Source organism: Amblyraja radiata, chromosome 32, assembly GCF_010909765.2.
Source record: "Amblyraja radiata isolate CabotCenter1 chromosome 32, sAmbRad1.1.pri, whole genome shotgun sequence".
NCBI lineage: Eukaryota > Metazoa > Chordata > Chondrichthyes > Rajiformes > Rajidae > Amblyraja > Amblyraja radiata.
Genome location: NC_045987.1, coordinates 14,985,743 through 15,008,043, shown reverse-complemented (window position 1 = coordinate 15,008,043; position 22,301 = coordinate 14,985,743). Strand labels below are relative to the sequence as shown.

General features: G+C 43.9%; 1 protein-coding gene across 3 annotated transcripts; it reads right to left on the bottom strand.

Moving 5' to 3' along the window:
• Positions 1-319: 319 nt before the first annotated feature.
• gtf3c4 (general transcription factor IIIC subunit 4) lies at positions 320-22,267 on the bottom strand. Of its 3 annotated transcripts, XM_033049095.1 has the most exons (5): positions 21,960-22,267; positions 18,441-20,255; positions 5,032-5,162; positions 4,525-4,613; positions 320-1,774 (listed from the first exon to the last, which is right to left on the bottom strand). In XM_033049095.1, the coding sequence occupies exons 1-5, from the start codon at positions 22,224-22,226 to the stop codon at positions 1,710-1,712; spliced, it is 2,367 nt and encodes a 788-aa protein (XP_032904986.1). In that variant the 5' UTR covers positions 22,227-22,267; the 3' UTR covers positions 320-1,709. The 3 variants fall into 3 exon arrangements, 2 of the variants coding, with proteins under 2 accessions (XP_032904986.1, XP_032904988.1); XM_033049097.1 differs by lacking the exon at positions 4,525-4,613 and having other exon boundaries at positions 1,163-1,774; positions 21,960-22,241; XR_004416661.1 differs by lacking the exons at positions 320-1,774; positions 4,525-4,613 and adding an exon at positions 13,685-13,791 and having other exon boundaries at positions 5,045-5,162; positions 21,960-22,241.
• Positions 22,268-22,301: the final 34 nt, after the last annotated feature.

The following is a 22,301-nucleotide window of genomic DNA, read 5'->3' as shown; positions in this document are numbered from 1 at the left end:
GTGGGGCATTGAGTTGAAGAATCAGGATGAACTGTTATAGGACTTTAATTAGGCCCCATTTGGAGTATTGTGTGAAGGCCTTGAAGAAGGTACAGAAGAGATTTAACCGGCTGCTGCATGGATTAGAGAATATTAGCTATAAAGCAAGTTTGGACAAACTAGGATTGGTGTCTCTGGAATGGTGGAGGCTGAAGTGTGTGCAAGTGCCGCTTTTTTCTTCCAAATGAGTGGTACGAAGTTTTAAACAATTGAAAAATAGCAATACCGTTACTGTGCACCATTCCATGCTCAGGCAGTTTTAAGAAAAGAAACCATACAGGATGCCCAAGATTTTACATTTATATTTTATAAGATGATACATTTTATCCAAAAAGTAACAGGTTTATTGAGAAAACATTTTTTATTGTACGAAAAGTAGTTTACGAAGTCTTAAATTGTGTTCACAAATGTAGTCATGAAACAAAAGTAAAAAAACTTTAAAATATGAAACCATACTTTAATTGATGACAAATAAAAAAGTCAAATGGACCCTTTCAAGCTAGTGACCAATTGTCAGGAACAGATCCTCTGAAGGCAAATAGTGTGTTAAGGTATTTCATTTCTCCCGCCTTATGTTTCAAAAACGGGGTCACTTTACAGCTGCTACTTGCCAAAGTCCAGCACGATCCTCCTCGCCCTACTGTCATCCCCACTCCACCACCATCGATTACAGTTCCAGGGCCTGATTTTGTGTCATTCATCAACAGTCAGAACTTGCAACCTTGGATTGAGCACAATTTCCCAAATGCATTACATTTTATTCACACCCTCTAATGGGGAAATATAAAGTTTCCTTTCTGCATTGTTCTCAAAGACAGTTTTAGAGTCAAATGTAACAATTCTTGCAGATGCAATAGTAGGCAAGAACAGATTAACTTCATTATTTCAATTCATTATGTGAAAACTTCACGTGTTATTTTACTTCAGATATTCCTTGTTATTTGTATTTGCAGGTCAGGTCGGGGGGGAGATCCCCCCCCCGCCACAGGGACCATGTAATCCCGTGCTACCTGCTCCATGGTCGGATAGACGGCGACTAAACCGTCTCCCCACCTGGTTTACCAGGTGAGGAGGGGGCTGTGGACCCCCAGCAGAACCAAAAACAAGACCTGTCAAAGGGCAGATGAGCTTCTATCGAGCCAACGGCCATCCACACTTCAGTAGAAGTTGCGATCACTGTCGTACATAGGATTGTAAGGAATGATGATAAAGCACACACACCAAAATCCTATACTTCCAGTGGCGGATGTCCGCAGGAACTGGTGGACAGAGGTGTGTGGTGCGTCCGCCACCGTCCCTTTTGGAAACCAGCACCACTGTGTCGCTAATGTATACTGAACTCTACTTTAAATTGTCTCAACCTACTGGGTTTTTTCCAACTATAGCAATCATTTACATTAATTTTCTACTTCAAAATAATGCGAGTGGATGAGGAAGACCATGTCCGCTGAAATGATGAGCACGATGCCAAGAATCCTCCACCTTTCCTCTCGTGCCTCAGAAGCAGAGAGCTTCATCTCTGGATGCCTTTAGAGAGAGAACAATACTATCGTGGAATACGCCAATACCCTTGACAGCAGGGTAAATATTTCATGCATTATCTTCTCAATTCTAAATTTAAGACACAAAAGTGTGCTCAGATCTCCCTTTGTCCATAATATGTAACTTTGTCAGAAGAGAGGAGAGTCACAGTACGTACAAGGATTCTGAAGCAGGCGCTTTATCCAGTCAGGATCTGGAATGAGAAAAAAACTCTTAATTTTCAAAGATAACATTGCTGATCAAATAAAATGTCAAGTGGTTTGAAATTTAAAAAAATCCTCCATCTTCTATCCAGTCTGTCTGTTTTTTGTTATTTTTAGTGTGTTTAAAAAGTTTGTGTAAATGTTCTCCGGTTTGTTTTATGTGGGGTGTCTGATGGCGGACTGCAGGAGTGGGGCACCGTTGTGTATGGCTGCTCTGCCTGCAGTCCGTCCTTTCACCCTTTTTTATTTTTATTTTTAGTCCTGTTACTACAAAATGTTTGTTGGAGGTCTTCTTTTATGTGGTGGGTGGGGGGAGGGGAAGGGGGAAACTTTTCCTGGTCCCTACCTGGTCGGAGAGGCGGTTTCCCTCCGAGCTGCTTCTTCGCCCCTTCCTCGCGGCCTACCATCAGACTGTTGCAGCGTTTCCTGTCGGGATCGGCCGGGACTACAGCTTCGGCGGCGGTGCAGCGCTGGGACACCAACACGGAGTGGGTGATGCCTTACCGGGTCACCGTGCGGTAAGCTCCGGAGTACTGTGACCGCCGACCAACATCCGAGGAGCTGTGGCTGCGGAGCGTCCAGTCGCAGGCGGCGCTGGATTTAAACACCGCGGAGCCTGGGATTCGAGATCACCAGAGTCGGAGCTCCAACCAGCGCGGTCTGAAGACTTCGGGTGCCGCGGTCTCCGGGGAGGAAGCGGCCGCTCCAGACATTTCCAAGCCGCCAAGGAGTGTTCAACCGATGCCGGCATTCCAGCTTTCTGGCAAGAGGGCCTGAAAACATCGGACTGGCTGCGGAGGCCACAAATAGGCCCCGACCTCGGGTGATCACAGAGGGAGAGGACTGAACTTTCTGATGCCTTTCCCCACAGTGGAAATTTTTTATTCTGTTGTGGGGGGACGTTTGTGTTGAATTATACAATATGTTGTGTCATTTTTCTTAATTTTAATTTTTCTATGGATGTACGGAAGCTTAATAATTTTTTTTTCTATGTAAAGCACTTTGGTCTCAACGCGAGTTGATTTAAACGTGCTATATAAATAAATTTACTTTATTTTACTTACTTTACTGGGGTGGGGGTGTCAGGGAAAACTTTTTTCCAATCTCGTACCTTGCCGGAGATGTGATTATTTTCCAGATCGTATCTCCGGTCGCACCGCAGCCTAACATCCTGGAGCTGGAGGCCTGCTCGGACTGACTTTGAGCCCTACCGCAGGGCGTGGTCTTAATATCGGAGCCAATCCCTTGCCTGGGATCGCTCCAACGATGTCTATGCCTGCGGACTTTACCATCGAGAGCTCGCAGTCTCGGGTAGAGACTGTAGATGTCGGGAGCTCCAACGACGGAGAAGGTTTGACCAGCCCCGACCCGGGGTCCGATGGCATGGCACAGGGGGCAGACAACTCCCCCCGATGCGGGAGCTTGATCGCCCCGACGTGGTGGGGACCAAACGCCGCCGGCTACGGGAGTCAAGATCGTCCCGTCAACGGAAGGCTTGAGGCTCCCGACCGGGGAAGACCAAGGTGAAGAGATTGAACTTTTTTTTGCCTTCCATCACAGTGTGGAATGTGGAGGAGTCACTGTGGTGGATGTTTACGTTAAAATGTATTTAAAATGTTCCGTTGGTTTTTATTTGTATGACTGTCTTGGCAAATGAAATTCCTCGTATGTTGCAAAACAAACTTGGCTAATTAAGTATTATTGTATTGTTTTGTACTATATTGACAGGTACACGGATAGGAAAGCTTTAGAGAGATATGGGCCAAACACAGCAAGTGGGGCAAACACTGATGGGGCATCTTGGTCGACAAGGGAATGTTGGGCCGAAGAACCTGATTCCATGCTGCATGACTTTCTGTCTCTAAAATATCACAGCAATACAAAACATACTTTCTAAAATGCTTCTGCGTGCATGAAACTGATCATGGAATTTCACTTGAAGAAAAAAATTCACTTGACAGCTTGGGTCTCAAGAAAAAAAAAAAAAAATCTACCCAAATTTTTGCTTTATGCACATACACTAATTTGGACCACCATTCTGTGGGGAGCTTTTTTGAAAATGTGATGAATAATTGTGTCAGTGAAGCACAATCATTGGCCTTTAATATGTTGCTTGAATTAAGTTTGTCATGTGGAGATAAAGTGCTTCCTATGGCCCAGCTGAAACAGAACAGGAATTCTAGCAATTACATTTGCGGACACGAGCATTGAGTGCGGTCTGGAACACACAAATCTATTTTTGACAGACCAACACAAATGAGTGCTGCAATTCTGCATGAAGTGGAGCAGGCTGCACACAATTCTATTGGCAAATAAAGACTGCTGGAGTAACTCGGCAGATCAGGCAACATCTCTGAATAACATGGATAGATGATGTTTTGGGGCGGGACCCTTCCTCAGACCGAGATTCTATTGGCAGCTATTCTACCATATTTATTCATTTCATTTGCTTGTAAGAGTTTATTTGGAACCACCATTTGAATGAGCAATTATTTTCCTTCAAGTTCAATAAATTGAAGTGATCTAAATATCGATGCCACTTTAAATTTCATACAGAAAGGTGGCCACACAACAATCGGGTGATAAAAATGTCCACTATTGCAACCGCCAGTGAGCTCCAGCGAGCTCCATCCACATGCCCCCTCACAATACAATATTCAAGCTCACCTTTTTGCATTTATGACATTTCGGAAAGCAAAAAAATGAGTTGGTTTGATTTTTTCCTTCATCAGTAGCTTACCTGAAGGCAACTGCTGTCGAGCAATGCTGTCATGTAGCAAACATCTGCGATACGTCAGACTCTGACACGCGTGGTACGTCAATATACATCTGCACAGAGAAATAGGTTGGACTGTACTGATGCAACAACTTACTGTTCCACCTGCCTGTATAATTTACACCAGTTGCAGCCAGTATTGCCGCATGAAAGACATGTTTGGATGCAATTTAACATCTCCAAAAGCTGCAAAATCACATTGTTGCCTTGTATATCTTTAAAGAAGGTTACACGATTGCAGGAATTTTATTGGCATGAATTTAACTGCACAAAAGACGCATGTACCGAAACAATGAAATTTCTTAGTGTCTGCAAGAATTTCATTGTTCCAGATAATTTCTGGTACATATGACAAGAAATACTCTTGACTCTTAGACTTGCACACAAGACCAGTTCATGGCCAGTTTCCCCGCCCCTCCCCTTACAGGATGCACAACATGCATCTACAGCCTGGCTGCAGGCAGTGATTACCTGTGCCAAATGTGTCCATTGGGGCAGACTGCCTTGCGGCGATCTGTAAACGGCAGAACCTCTTTACAGAGAGAGCAGTGCTCAGGAAACGTCTGTTTGGTCAATTTCTTCAAATTATGCGAAATCAAAACCTATATCCAACAGGAAAAAATGATATCAAGCAGTTAGAACATCAAGAACATATCATTTTATAATTCAACATTTAATTTTTTAGGTCACTTCATATATCAGCAGACAGCAATAATAAATAGAACTAGTTTTCAGAACGGCAAGAAAAGGCTATGCTTCTTATGCAAAAGTAAAATGTTACAGGTCCCAGTAATCTGAAATAAAAACAGAATACTTGAAGCATTCAGGTGATCAGACAGCATTCATGGAGAGAGAGGGAGAAACAGAGTTAACAGGCTGGTGTGGACAACTAAAAACAAGTCTTTTGTAAAGAAAATAACCCTCATTCACTACCTGCAATGAGATTTTAAGACTGAGCAAATTATACAGAAACAAGGTGCAGCAGGCAGTGAAGAAAGCAAATGGCATGTTGGCCTTCATAACAAGAGCAGCTTTTCCAAAACCTTCATATCTTTCCTGCAGCAGGAGACCAAAACTAATATAAAGAACCGTTTAGTAGCTGGTATAGTCATTTTCTTCATAAATGTAATCTTTTAAAATGTTTACTATTTGATATCCTCATGCATAAAAATTGTTTTCATTTACAAGACTCCATGGCCAGGCAAATGTATAATTTCTTAACGATGATTAATTCAAACTGGAATGGTCAGTTCGTGGGCTATGGTTTTTTATGCCAATGCAAAAGATCAATATGTACCAGATTTAATTTGCATGAGATCTTTTGACCTTTTTACCAATTTGACCCATTTCAGGCAAACCATTAAAAAAATTGAGTCGTTTGTTGATTAATCATATAAATTGCAGAAGTTTAGCAATGTTCATGCAGTTGGATCAAATGACACAGAAATATTGCAGTTATACTCTTGTGTCGAAGCTAAACCACACACACACACACCCTCCCCCCCTCCTCCTACCCACCCCCCCTCCCACCCCCTCTCCTCCCTTCCACCACCGCTCCTCCACCTTCACCCCCCTTCCCCCTCCTCTACCCCCTTCCCCCTCCTCCACCCCTTCCCCCTCCTCCACCACCATCCCCCTCCTCTCTTCCACATCTAATTGATTGGCCAATAAAATGCACTGCTTTTAAGTAAACGTTAGGAAGTTAGAATTGTGTGTAATTTCACAAGCTTCAGACATTGTGGCAAAATAGCACTAGTGCTGGAGAATGTGTTGGTACACACAAGGGGTGTCTTATCTCACTACCTAGATCAGAGAGATGTGTGCATTGGATAAGACAAAGTAACCGCCAAGGAATATGCACAGTTACTTGCATTTGCAACGTTTTTATATTTGTATATAGTGTTTTAAACAATAGATGTTAGGCAACTTGAAAGGTAAAATAGTCCAGTTAATGCAGAACAATGATTTTACTTCGGAGTCACGTGAGTGACTACGTGAAGAAGGGCCGTCCGTCTGCGTGCGCGTCATTACGTCTGAACGCAACGCGCGACGGACTGGAGAGGCACTGCGTCCTCCCAGGCCGTTAGGATGGGCAGGTAAGGAAAGTTGAATCACTTACCTGCGTTCTTTCGGGCTTGAAACTTTTTGTAGTTTCAGGGCCCAGATGTCGAGGAGACGGTCCGCGGGGAAGTCGGCTGCCGAAGACCGCAGCATTTCCCAGTAGCGGGCGACGGTGTTTCCCGACACAGCGCCGGCAGCTGAACCGGCAGGAGACTTGGTGCAGGAGGAGAGCTCCGTTGGTGGTCCTGCAGTACGGGAAAATCCACCCGCAAGTCAAACAACCCGTTGACTCAGAAGAGTCCGGGGAGGGAAAGGGATACCCTCCCTCAACGGAGAGCGTCTGAGGACGACTCTCCCACATAGGAGCAACTTTTGGAGAAGTTGCTCCAACAATGACCTGCTCTAAGGAGAGAGCTGTGTCAGCCCGGGGCCTACAGCAGCAGGCAGTACCGGGAGCCTCGCATAAAGGGGCAACCCAATGTCTTCCCCATTGGAGGGGGAAGTACATATGGAAGAAACTACTCTGAATCGGAGTACAAAAGCAGGGGGGGGGGGGGGAAACCTGCCCAGGGACAAGCAGAAGAAAGGAAGTAAGTAAGTAACTTTTACTTATATAATAATAATAATAATGGATGGGATTTATATAGCGCCTTTCTAATACTCAAGGCGCTTTACATCATATTATTCATTCACTCCTCAGTCACACTCGGTGGTGGTAAGCTACTTCTGTAGCCACAGCTGCCCTGGGGCAGACTGACGGAAGCGTGGCTGCCAATCTGCGCCTACGGCCCCTCCGACTACCACCAATCACTCACACACATTCACACACAGGCAAAGGTGGGTGAAGTGTCTTGCCCAAGGACACAACGACAGTATGCACTCCAAGCGGGATTCGAACCGGCTACCTTCCGGTTGCCAGCCGAACACTTAGCCCATTGTGCCATCTGTCGTCCCAATATAGCACTGTTTAAGTTAACTTGCACCAAAAAACTTTACATAAAATAAATAATAAGCACAAAAGAAAAGAATACTTCTGCAATCATCCAGGTTCCACTGGGTGCTTCCCTGGATAGAGATCTAGAAAATGTCTCCTGCTCTGAGGAGAGGAGCATTCACGGTCAGTTTCAGTCTGACCCAAAGCAAGAATCTCATTTAGGCCCGCTGGAGGGGCCATGTCAGCGCAGGTATCCTCAGGGGCCTGCGGCAGCACCTGTTTTCAGGGCTACCTACAAATCTCATTCTCAATGGAGAGGAGTGTGAGTGATCAGTAGGTAACTGATCTCGAATTACAATAATAATAATAATAATAATAATAAATTTTATTTATGGGCGCCTTTCAAGAGTCTCAAGGACACCTTACAAAAATTTAGCAGGTAGAGGAAAAACATGTAAGGGGAATGAAATAAATAGTAGAGACATGACTAGTATACAAAGTAAAGACAGAATTCAATACAAAACACAATATGAGGCAATTAATGCACAGATGAAAAGGGAGGGGGACGTGTGGCCAAGGATAGGCAGAGGTGAAGAGATGGGTCTCGAGGTGGGACATGGAAGATGGCGAGGGACACGGAATTGCGGATCAGCTGGGGGAGGGAGTTCCAGAGCCTGGGAGCTGCCCTGGAGAAGGCTCTGTCCCCAAAACTGCGAAGGTTGGACCTGTGGATGGGGAGGAGACCGGCCGATGTGGATCTGAGGGACCGTGAGGGATGGCAGGGGGAGAGGAGGCCAGCGAGACATGGGGGGGGACCAGATGGTGGAGGGCTCCGTAGGTGAGGATCAGGATTTTGTAGTTGATCCGGTGGGAGATGGGAAGCCAGTGAAGTTGCCCGAGGACTGGAGCGATGTGATGCCAGGACCCGGTGTGGGCGATGAGTCGGGCGGCCGCGCTCTGGACCAGCTGGAGTCGGTTGATGTAGGTGGAGCTGATGCCAAGGAGAAGTGAGTTGCAGTAGTCCAGTCGGGAGGAGACGAAGGCATGGATGAGTCCTTCAGCAGCGGGAGGTGTGAGAGAGGGTCTGAGTTTGGCGATGTTGCAGAGATGAAAGAAGGAGGTTTTAATGACATGGCGGATGTGAGGCTCAAGGGAGAGGGCGGAATCAAAGATCACGCCAAGGTTGCGGGCCTGGGGAGATGGGGAGACAGTGGTGCCGTCGATGGTGAGAGTGGGGCCATTGATCCTGCTGAGTGTGGCCTTGGAGCCTATGAGGAGGAATTCTGTCCCATCGCTGCCGAGTCCGAGGAAATCATGTTGCATCCAGGTTTCCACAGCTGACAAACAGGAGTTGACATGGGAGAGGGGGGGGCCGTGGGGGGATTCGGTGCCAAGGCAGAACCGGGTGTCGTCAGCGTAACAGTGGAAGTCCAGGTTGAAGTGGCGGAGTATTACAATACTATACAATACAATTCATTTGTCATTTGAACCTCACATAACGTTCAAACGAAATTTGGTTTCGAGATCAGTAGGTAACTGATCTCGAATTAAAGTATGAACATACTGAAGCACATGCATATGGCCTCAAGAGACAGCAGTTGGCAGAATATCCGCACAAATGCCGGCAAGGGAACAGCGCTATCAGGGTGACTTTGGAGAAACCAGCCGCCGAATCCTCTCTTCAGGTAAGACCAGAAGAAGGAAGCAAAAACTGTCGGACCAATCAAGGTACCAACGACAAGCAAACTTCATCAGTAGGCGACAACACACCCCACACCTCCATAGGGGGTAAGCAGTTCACTGAAGCCGGTGGTAGCTTGAAAGCTGGGCACGGAAATATGATCAGAGTCGTCTTTCAAGGCAGACTCAGAATTATGGCCAGAATTGTCCGACAAGGCAGGCTCAGTATGATAAGGTTTTCAGACCAAGACCCAAGCAGAGGTCAGGAGAAACATGGAATCCACACTTCCTACCAGTCCAACTCCCAATCAAGGAGAGAAAAGGAACCTGCAGCAGGGGCCTTTGGGCTTACCACAAGACCACCGGTAGCCATGGAGGTAGGTGGGTCTGGGTTTATTGAAACAAGGGATTGTGGACCAGTTACATATTGGTAATTTTACTCTTGTGTTTTTGTTCAAAATGACAATAACATGAATTTCAGATCTGGTTTTAAAAAACAGATAACAACATGTGATTATTTTTTACTGCACAACATACATAGGTTCCAAGCAGACTTGGAACTCGGACCGGAATTGTCTTCAAGGCAGGCCCAGTATTTTGGGCAGGATTGCCTTCTAGGACAGGTGACAGATGGAGGATGTCACTTCATCCAGGTTTAACTCATTTGTGCAGTACAGACTTTTAGAAACAGGAGATATTTGAAGTTTAAGTGGATGGCATGGCTCTGCCAAATGGGTTGACATCAGCTCCTAAACTATTGACTAAACTACAGAAACCAATTCTGGGACTACAAAGGTCTCAAAACCACATAGTAATGGCATATTTGGAGGACATTTTCATTTTGGAGTCACCAAGAATTGGCAGAAGCATCAGTCAAGCAAACCAAAACCCTGTTTGAAAGAATTGGTTACCTCATCCATCCAGTTAAATCAAAATTGACACCTACAAGGGTAATTGATTACCTAGAATTTACTATCAAAAACAGTAAATATGTTGGTGACTTTGCCTAGGGGCAAACAACAATATTAATAAAGCCTGCAATGACCTGATAGTCAAATACTAGCCATCTATCAGGCAAACAGCGAGTGTAATTGGCAAATAGTAGCTGCATTCCCAGCAGTACGGGCCTTTGCATTACCAGAACTTACAGCAAGCAAAGGAACGAACACTCAGATTACATGCAGGTCGAATTGGCAAACTATGGGTTGCCAGCAGAGGCCATTGTTGAATAACTATGGTGGATAACGAATGGGAGACAGCTCAGGGAAATTTTGCTCGAAAGCCATCGAGGGTTCTTCAGACCTATGCAAGCGGCTAAGGATGGGGAGACACCAACAGTCTAAAGCTGTGGGGGCAGATGGAATGAGCAGGAGTCTGTAATTCCCCAACATATGGAATCAATTACCCAGAATTGTTGGGGGCACAATATGGACTCAAGGTTCTCTGTAGCGATATGCAACCGGTGCTTGTTCAAATTCAGATTGATAACACCACTGCGGTGGCATATATCCATTAACAAGGGTGGTGTAAAATCTGTATCTTACGACAGATTGTCGAACTTCATTTGGCACTGGTGTATCGAGAGGAATATTTGGGAAATCTACCAGGTAGATATAACACGGTGACAGATGCTCGATCACGAATGTTTAATAACAACACAGAATGGATGTTGAATCAGACAGTATTTATCAAAATAACTACACGATTTGGCATACCAGATGTTGATGCGTTTGCATCTAGACTAACCATTAGTTACCCAGATATGTGTCCTGCGAGCTGGATCCAGGAGCAAGGCAGTGGATGCTTTCTCCCTCAATTGGGGAGGAATGTTTATGTATGCTTTCCGCCAATTTGTCTCACAAACCGATGCTTGACAAAAATCAAGCAAGACTAAGCCACAGGCATATTGGTAGTGCCAGATTGGCCTACTCGAGCCTGGTCCCCAAAAATTTTGGGAATTATAGTCCAGCCAGTAATGGCTGTACCCAAGAGCAGGGACCTCCTAGTGAACCCAGTTACAGGGAGCAATCATCCACTACATGAACGTATATCTTGTTGGTCTGCAGATTCTGAGGAGGCCATTTCAAGGCATAGGACTGTCCGAACAAATACAACACAGTTCGGATAACGGATGTCTTGGAGTTCCTATCAACTGTACTATAACTACAAACTAAGTTATAGTGCATCTATAGTGCCAGAGGCGCACTCTCCTCCAATCTGATGCCGGAAGCAGCGCACAGTTCGATAGGAACGCACCCCTTTACAACAAAATTCATGAAGGGAATTTACAATTTAAGACCTCCAGGCCAAGGTACACTGACACATGGGATGTGAGCGTGGTACAAACCCTACTTTGACAGTGGGGACCGCCTATAACTAACCCTGAAGGTGGTATGCTGACAAAGAGTCCAGACACTGCAAAAGCTACGGATGGACTACATGACCACCAATATGAACAACATAACATTCCTAATCAGGAACCTGATAAACAGAGCAGGCCAGGAATGCCAGGGATGGAGATCCAGTTCTTGGCATATCCAGAGGACCAATGATTGTGTGGGTGGTAACATACTAACACCACTATCTGAGAGTTACGGAGAACCTCAGAGGCTCAGAACAATCGGTCCTCATCAGCCATAAAAAAAACACACCAAAAGGTGTCAACTCAAACCATCTCCAGATGGTCAAAAGAGGTAATGGCGGTAGCAGCAGTAAACATTTATATGGTTAAATCTCACTCCATCAGGGCTGCATCTACGTCGGCAGCAAGAGCTATGGACGTGCCCCTTGACGACATCCTAGTGGCTGCAGGATGGACGAATGAAATAACGGTCCACCGGTTTTATAACAAACCCATAACCGGACTGGGGGTGTTTGCACGTACCATTTTAAGTTCTGTCCCTTACTTTCCCCCCCCAAGGTTGGGAGGGGTAACTTTTGTAAAACTTTTCTTTCATTTAAAGCATCAGTTTCTTTACTTAACTACGTAATGTCTGAATGCTTTAATGATTACACACATCCATGGTCAATCCATTCAGTGTGTGACGCCTGGATTCGTAACCGGCGTAAAATCACAGAGCTTTGAAATCTTCACTTAGTCACTCACGTGACTCCGAAGTAAAATAGTAAGATTAAACGAGAACTTACCAGTTTGAAGTTTGATCTTGATTTTATGAGGAGTTACGATGAGCGATTACGTACCCACCACTCCCACCCTCATACTATCAAGGTCATATGGAAGTTCTAGTTTCTTCACAATCTTACTATTCTCAGGTCTTCTTTTTATCTGTGATTTAACATCGTTGCTTTGAAGATTGACTCGCACGCAGACGGACGGCCCTTCTTCACGTAATCGCTCATCGTAACTCCTCATAAAATCAAGATCAAACTTCAAACTGGTAAGTTCTCATTTAATCTTACTATTAAAGACAATACACACTGCATCCTAAGTTGGATGAGGCAATAATCAAATTACAGTATTCTGGCTGGATTGCTCTTTGAATATTATGTGGTATTCTGGCTGCTTAAAGACAGCAGTGAAGGGCTTCAAGGCAATCTTAGCACAAGAGATTGAATAAAAATGGAAAAACAGTGATTATTTCAGTCCACAAAAGAGGCTGAATTTTTAATAACTTTTTTTTCAGTTTAGTGTAGAGATACGGCACGGAAACAGGCCCTTCAGCCCACTGAGTCCGTGCCGACCAGCGATCCCTGAATATTAACTATCCTGCACACACGAGGGACAATTTACATTTTTATAGAAAGCCAATGAACCTACAAACCTGTACGTCTTTGTAGTGTGGGAGGAAATCGAAGATCTCGGTGAAAACCCACACGGTCATGGGGAGAACATACAAACTCCGTATAGACAGCACCCGCAGTCCGGATCGAACCCGGGTCTTTGGCGCTGAAAGCGCTGTAAGGCAGCAACTCTACCGCTGTGCCACCGTGCAGCCCCTTACTGAGCTACAGATATTTGAAAGCATGATTTAATTTTCTGGTGCAGGACAAGAACCCCATTTATTTATTTTTTAAACAGTAAATTGCTGCACCAACACAGAGTACTTTGGAAATCAGAAAATTGAGAGCAAATGATTCTATTTTGAAAGTCAACCTTTTTCTCGAGTGCTCAGAAAAGAGTTTGACTTCTCCATTCTCTATTCAATTGTCTACCACCATGACACCACTGGCAACCATCCAATATCACTGAAGCTCATTCTGCAACTGACAAGGCATTTGTAATTGTGGACAAATCACTTTACTCATTTGAATGAGGCCCTACTCCTATCTCAGATAAATCAACAGTGCACAACCCGATTCAGAAAGGGCTAAAATGACAACTCACTGAAAACCACTTCTGCAAAATGCTTGATGGATTCCTCCCCAAGGTGATTCTAATTGCACTCTGACATTGGACTCAATGGATTTCAGCAAAGGAGCGCCACCTACCTGCAGTTTTTCCAGCGGTTGGACTGGGAAATCTGGGTGCTGAACGTGCAACAGGTTAACCTGGCATAGGTTCAATGGCTCCATTCATTTTAATGGAGAGGAGGTGGCTGCGAGGAAGATAGGCAAGTTTCAGGCAATTTATTTTTTCTGAACTAACATTTGTATATAAAAATTCAAATGTATTCACTTATATTTGTGTTTTCAGTTTAAAAAAAACTATTTAAAACTCAATAGTTCAATCTTTTACTGCTTGAATGCATTTCAATGTTTCTGAAACCAACAGACATTTGCTAACATTTGAAACACTTTGCCAGCTGGTAAGCCTTGTATGTGGCTTTGCCAGCTATCAAGCATGTTCAGGAACAGAACTGGCCATGTGCTGCAAGGCAGCCCTGGGTTGTGCACATTATCCAAGATCAAGAATGTGCTCTTGGCAAGTGTGGAGAGGCAAGTGGTGAGCCTGGGCAGCTTGCCATTCTCCAAAGGCAGATGTATCTCCTGAGCTTCACTCCACTGAATTCAATGCTTTCTTTGCAATAATATTTAAAAAACAAATAGTCAATATTGCCTCTAGTCTCCACACATTCTCTTTCAGCTGCAACAATAGTGTTAGCTCGTATTCGAGCTTCCATCTTTAACTGCCCATTGAAGATTCAGTTGCTTGCAAGGTATAGCAACTGACTGAACTTATTCATATTAGGATAAAGGGTTTAAGTTACAAATACCTTCCACTAGCTAATATTGCTAGAGTTTCAAAGATATCCTTTACATAATGTAGAAATGTACTTGTAGATATAATGAAACAGTTCATGCATTTATATTTCCACAGATATGGTTCAAGCAGAGTAAACACCGTTTGTCCTATAGCAATTTTTTGACAATATTTTTGGTACCACCTCCACCTTACTAGTTCAGCACTTTGTCTTTTTTAGTAAACCAGCATCTGCAACTTGTATCTACATATCACATGCCAAGCGGTGTCCTGCTGCTTCCGGCTTCCCCCCCACCCCAATCAGTTTGATGAAGTGTTGTGACCTGATGGCTATCCATGTTTTCCAAAGATGGAAGCCTGATGTACTGCTTTACTCAAGCACTTTGAGGTCTATTTTGGTAAACCAGCATCTGCAGTTCCTTATGTTTATGTCTAACTTATAATTGGCTAGTTTGATCAAATATGTTTCAGTCATTGAGGGGCAGCTTAGAAAGCAACGGTGCCAGGAAAAAAATGACATGGCCATCTTTTAGCAATGCTGATGAAGCTATATTTAATTTTCCAATGTCAATTTTAAGGAGAAAAGAAAAGCTACATAATGTATTCAATATCATTTAAATAATCTAAAGTTGCTATATAACCAATTGAGGATTCTTAGAGCAATATAGGAAGTATGCTAGAAATGTGTGCTGCCTTCTGCTTCTTAGGCAGTCACTCGAAGATGACTTAGCACATGAGTATGCACAGCAAGTTCTAAACAACAGTATGGTGTCACTGACCACCTATTTTTTCCAGAAACTATTTCAAGGGCAAATTTTATTTTTATTAACGTTAACTCGGTAACAGAACGTCAGGGATTACTGCTCTTTTCTCCAATATAAAATGGGCGTGCACTTGAAAATGAGTCACCTGCAGGTCTACAGACCTTGTGTTACAAGTACCAGGACTGGCATGTCGCGGTAAGGAGGGATAAGTATGACAAGGTAAGGGAACTTGGATGACCAGAGGTTGTAAATTTAACAAAAAAAGAAAAAGGAAGCCTGTGTAATGTTTGTAAAGATGAAATCAGACTGGACCTTTGAGGAACATACATACAGCAGGGAGAAAAAAAATCATTGAGCAATTAGAAGAGACAAAAAGGGCCACAAAATGGTATTGGAGTGTCGGGATTAAAGAAAATCCTGATGATTTGTACCTATGCAAAAAAAAAAAAATGGGGGAATCAGGAGGAAGGTAGGACCACTCAAGGATAAAGAGGAGAAACTTGGGCCACGAGTCAAGAGGATATAGGCGAGGATCTAAACAAGCAGTTTGCATCTGTATTAACCAAGGAGAAGTCTTTTAGGACAGTGAAATTATTGTGGGCATTACGAAAATGCTAGGGTAGTTTGGGACTAAGGAGGAAGAAATACTGGGCCTCTTGAACGGCATTGAGGTGGATTAATACCCTGGGCCTGATGGGATCTACCTCAGTTTATTGTGAGAGGCAAGAGAGATTGCGGGAGCCTTGACCAAGATCTTTGCATCTTTTTTTAGTAACAGGCGAGGTCCCGGAGGACTGGAGAGTTGCTAATATTGTTCATTTGTTTAAGAAAGGAAATATAAATAATCCAGAAAATTATAGGCCGTTCAGTCTCCCGTCAGTGGTAGGGAAGACACTGGAAAGGATTTGTTGGGCTACGATTCACATGCATTTGGAAGAGAACAGGCTAATTAGGGACAGTTTGCATTGCTTTGTCCATAACATGAGGTCTTATGAACTTGATTGAGGGTTTAGCAGAGATGACAAAGGTGAACCACGATATTAGGGTAATACATTTTGCCTTCGTGTGTTTTTGAACAGCATTTTATAAAATCACTTGGCAAGCAGATTCAAAAGATTAAGATGCATGATATCCATAGTAATTTGGATTTAGAGCTGGTTTACTCATAGAAGGCAGATATGGTAGAAGTGTGTTATTATGGAGGTATGTGACTGGTGAGGAAGGCAATGAGTCGAAGTATACAGCAGGGTGTAAATAAGTTACAGAAATAGCAGATGGAGTTTAATACAAGTAAGTATAAGGTGCTGCACTTTGAGAGGTCGAATGCAAGGGAAAAATAAATAGTTAATGGTACAGAGGGATCTTGGGTTCAAGTCCATTGCTCCCTGAAAGTGCAGCACAAGTAGAGAGCCTGGTAAAGACATATGCTATGCTTGCCTTCATTGTTTGCCGCAATGAGTAAAGGATCAGAAAATCACGTTGCAGGTTTATAGGAATTTGGTTAGGCTCCACTTGGAATATTGGGTACAGTTATGTTTGACTATTACAGGAAGGATGTGGAAGGTTTTGGAAAGGATGCAGAAGAGGTTTATCAAAATGCTGGAGTAACTCAGCGGGACAGGCAACATCTCTGGAGAGAAGGAATGGGTGACATTTCGGGTCGAGACCCTTCTTCAGACTAATGTCAGGGGAGTGGTCAGGACAGAGATAGAATATAGTAAGCAAGGGCTATTTGAAGTTAGAGAAGTCAATGTTCATACCGCTGGGGTGTAAGCTACCCAAGCGAAATATGAGGTGCTGTTCCTCCAATTTGTGCTGGGCCTCACTCTGACAATGGAGGAGACCCAGGACAGAAAGGTCAGATTGGGAATGGGAGGGGGAGTTAAACTGCTGAGCAACCGGGGGATCAGGTAGGTTAAGGCGGACAGCGGAGGTATTCAGCGAGATGATTTATCTGAATGATGCCCGTTTACAGGAGAGGTTGGACAAACTTGGATTGTTTTCTCAGGAGTATCGGAGGCTGAGGGGGGAACCTCAGGGTAGACAGTCAGAGCCATTTTTCTTGGGTTGAAATATCAATGAATAGAGGGTCAAAATTTAAAGATATGTGGGATTCTTCACAGAGTGTTGGGTGCCTTGGACTGCCCTGTCAAGAGTGGTGGTGGAGGCAGATACAATAATGGCATTCAAGGGGCTTTGAGGTAGGTACATAGATATGCAGGGAATGGAGGGTTGTGGATCATGTGCAGGCAGAGGAGATTTGTTTAATCTGGCAACATCTACAGCAGGGACATTGTAGGCCAAAGGGCTTGTTCCTGTGCTGTACTGTTCTATGTTCTACAAGATGGGATTAGAATGATAACTTTGGCACATACACGATTGGTCAAATGGCAATAGACAATAGGTGCAGGAGTAGGCCATTCAGCCCTTCGAACCAGCACCGCCATTCAATGTGATCGTGGCTGATCATCACCAATCAGTACCCCGTTCCTGCCTTCTCCCCATATCCCCTGACTCCGCAATTGTTAAGAGCCCTATCTAGCTCTCTTGAAAGCATCCAGAGAAGCTGCCTCCACCGCCCTCTGAGGCAGAGAATTCCACAGACTCACAACTCTCTGTGAGAAAATGTGTTCCCTCGTCTCCGTTCTAAATGGCTTACTCCTTATTCTTAAACTGTGGCCCATGGTTCTGGACTCCCCCAACATCGGGTACATGTTTCCTGCCTCTAGCGCCCAAACCCTTAACAATCTTGCCGTTTGTGTCTCTGCAGTTGAGCCTTGCAACATGCACTTTTGATGGCAGCGAGTCCACTTTTCATTGCATTCAAAATGGCGTGATGCGAGATTAGAATTTACAATCTTTGGCTAACTTGGTGCCATAACCAGAAGAGTCCTATTGTCAGAGAAACCCAGTCTGCATTTGTAATGTCCAAAATTGTGTCAAATTTCAACAAAGTTTAAGAGACTGCCAAATAACTTGATGTACAATGCTTGTGAATCCAAAACATAATAGTGGATATTTAAAACCCAAATGTCACACTCGATAAGGACCAATGATATGATAGCTATTTGTAGATATTCTGTAGTCCTGTCCAGCAACCTTGGCAACACCTTAGGAATAAAAGTTAGCTTATTTTATTTTTCCATTAAACAAGACAAAATACATCTGAAGTCGAATTAACTTTATATATTTAACATCACATAGCATGTAACAGGCAGTTAGACCAAGAGTGGAGAGGAGGAGAGCATTAGGGGCAAAAGATTGTTCAGGCGAGTCCTACCTTAGCTGTCCTATCATCGTAGCTGGTATCAGAAGTTAAAAAGTCACAAATGCCCCTGGTTGGGATACTGGTGTTCTCAGTTATCCAGGTGTGGAGGTACACTTCGCCAAGGACTCTTTTCATGTGTTCACGAGTCAAGTGGAGCTCCACATCTTCAATCCTACTCTGAATCTCATTCAATTTCCTTGAAATCCTCTCCCGAATTTGTTCTTCAGATTTGTCTACTTTTGGGTCCACAGGCGAGTCTTCCGCTTGACACCCAAGCACTCGACTTGATTGACCTTCCTTTGCACTTGTCTCTGCTTCGTCAGGCCGTCGACTTTTTTCATTTAACAATACAGAATTATCACACAGCAGAACCTTTGATTCCTGATGATTTGGCCTCCAAAGTGTTTCAGCGGGATTCTTCTGTAATGTCTGAAATAAGATCTTTAAAAAGAAAAGTTTTAGCCGCCATAGGTAGCTTAATGGATTTGTCTGGAGCTTATGGTCTAAAGCTTCATCAAGGTCTGGGGGAATACACTTATCTGTCAATATTCGCCAGCGTACAAGATCAAGCAAGTCCACCTGTTTGAATAGGTTGTGGATGGACGATTCCAAAAGCTTAGATGCTGCTTCTTCTGGAGTTTTTAATGTAATAAACTGCACCTGGTACGTGCGGCTAGCTGGATGGAGGCCATTATTTATACCTTCCGCTGTCACAAGTGCCATGTAAGCATCATTGGGGCTCAGACAGATTCCATGAAGTCTCACGGAGCCAATTGACTCTGGTAACTTGATTAAAACATGGTCAAACTTCACTGCTACATCTGTGAAGACTGGAGTCAACTTTTGGATGGTTCCATCGACAGAGCAGGTGTAGAAACTCCCGGTTTGTTTGTTCGCAGTCAGAGATACAATGGGAAGTGTGTGGAGGCCAGTTACATGAGAATTGTGAACATTGAGTCCTGCTTTGGATATTAACAACAGACACCAGAAAACATACGTTCCTCTGGCTGCAACAACCAAACTGCAGCTACATTTCTGATATGGGTGGGAGAGAGATATGCATTTAATATTATGCACGGGTAACTGATCCATCTCTTGCCAAAGAACCACTGGCTGCCTGAGAGTAAAGTATCCTTTCACTGATTTCAAGTTGACTGGCAGAATCTTAACAGGTCCTTTGGAGCTACCAACAATCAAGCCACTCATTTTGCGACTCCCGTGCTCATATTCCCACCAAGACAGAACACTTGGGTCATTAATGCCTGATTCAATCGTACTGCATGCAATGATTGAATCTTTGCCATGAAATGGGATCAAAAACTGCCATATGACAACATCACCATTTTCAAGTAGGACAGCCAACAGAACTGTACCCACATCTTCACACTCGTTGTTGGCTTTTACACGTTGGGTATTGCAAATACTGGACCATTCCATTCTGACAGGAGTTTGCATATAGTGTCTCCTTTGGAATTCCGAGAAATTCTTCAGCTCCTCATCCAAGTCTGCATCCAAATGTCCATATTTGTTCTCGTATAACATTTCACCGTACACTTCTGTAATATCTAAAGCTGGTGTCCACTGCAGCCTATTTACATTCACCTGGATGGACAATCTATTATCCAGTGTCAAAGATGCCAATAAGCACCTTCCATTTATATCACAACCCAAGGGGGACCAACTGGTGAATTTAAATCCTCGTAAGGGTGACAATGCACCACCTTCAGGATTAAAGATCCTGTCCATCATTAGTGAGTGACTTAGTGTTGGATCTCTTTTATTCAAGAACTTCTTCTTGCATTCATTTACTTCTGCTTGAGAGCCAACCTGAAACAAAAAAAACATTTTTTTATATCAGTACATAGTCCAAAGTAAATTCATATTATCAAATTTAATTTTAACCAATTTATGGGCATATTGCTGCCATCAAATATTGATTAAAAAATAATAATTGGCCTGAATGAGATTCATTTCAAGTCTCAAGTGCATATTTGCAACCTTTTCCACAACAAAAAATGGGAATTCCCCATACCCTTAGAAATGTGGAGAAATGAAAAATTTAAAAAACTGCAGATATTGGACATCTGAATCAAAAATAGAAAATGCTGAAAAAACTCAGCGTCAGTTTTGGAAAAGTCTTTCTACACACGCTGAACTCTCCAGCTGTTCAACTAGTTGTCTTACCATCCTCTGTTCTAGGCAATGTTCCTTTTCCTTTTCAGTGTGTCATGGAACACACTTTCCCACTTTACAGGCTCAATAAATATTTTCTGTCAGAAATTATGGAAAAACTCAGCAAATCGGACTGCGAGGCTTTTCAAAGGAGGTAACAAAATAAATACCGTGGAAGGAAGATCTAACGAACAAGGGTGCGGAGATGCATTTCATATCTAATTTGAATTGATGAGATAAACATTTCCTGATTTACTGATCAAGGGGGTTTCACGAAATTCGTTTAGACGGCTTTATTCCAATTCCCTGTAAACATGGACTTTCAATGCATAACCATCTACAAATGTGAAAGTAGATGCAATTGTCCTATCAAGAATAGGATAAATTAAAAATATGTAAAATAGATATAAAATACTATGACACAAACTGCTTTGATTTAGGCAGTGCAACAGGACCTTTTCTGACACTTCATCTACATTATACCCAAATTGTAAGTTTGTGGCTAAAGTGGAACGTACTCCCAACGCCTACACTTATCAGACACAAGGAAGAGCAGATGTTGGTTTACAAAAAAAGACACAAAGTGCTAAGGTAACTCGGCAAGCCAGGGGAATCACGAACCAGAGAATTGATGTTTAGGGTGAGAGGGGCAAGATGTAATAGGAACCCGAGGGGCAACTTTTCTGTGCTGCCAGAAGAGGTAGATGAGGAAAGTTCTTTAACAACATTTAGAAGACATCTGGACAGGTACATGAATAAGAAAGGATTAGAGGGATATGGGCCAAACATGGGCAAATGGGACTAACTTAGTTGAGAGAACCCTACACTGCAAGAAGTGCTGCCTTCGGAATCTAACATTAAACCAAGCCTACATCCGACTTTTCATGTGCATGTAAGAGATCTCATGACAATAGACCAAAGAGCAGCAAAGGAGCTCTCCATGGTGCCCCAAACAATTTTACTGAAAATCACATTTCCTGCTCAATATTACTTTCTGTAACGAGGGATCCTGCTGCAAAATAATTCAAGAGTTAGATTTAGCTCTTAGGGCTAAGGGAATCAAGGGATATGGGGGGGAAAGTCGAAACGGGGTACTGATTTTGGATGATCAGCATGATCATATTGAACTCGCTGGCTCGAATGGCCAAATGGCCTACTCCTGCGCCTATTTTCTATGTTTCTATCAGTCGCAACACCTTAAATTGCAAATCGGGACATTTTCGTGGTCTAAATACTCGCAGATTTTTCTTCAGGGAGGCATTTTATTTCAAAACATAAAACGTCGCAAATGTTTTAGTTTGGGAAGTTTTAGATCTGCAAGGGATGCGGGAAGACGGACGAGGCGAGGCGGGAGGTTACCTTAAGCGAGCAGCTCTGGCTGGGCGCCGGCACCGAGGTCCGCTGGATCACCATGTCCAGCCCGTTGTTGTGAATGTCGCAGATCTGCTCCAGCACGTAGATGTTTTTACCGGTGGTGATGGACAGCCGATTGTCCTCGGACCAACCGAGCGGCTCGGGGCCGCTCACCGGGTACTGCAGCTTGACGCTGGGCTCCCGCTTGCTCGTCAGCACGGCCAGGTTGCCGCTGTTCTTTCTCTTCCCGGTGGCCGCGGACCCAGACGCCATCTTCCACAGCTCTGCTCCCGCCAGTGACGCTCAAGCACCGCGCCCGCCTGGCCGGGAGGACCCCGAGCTGATGAA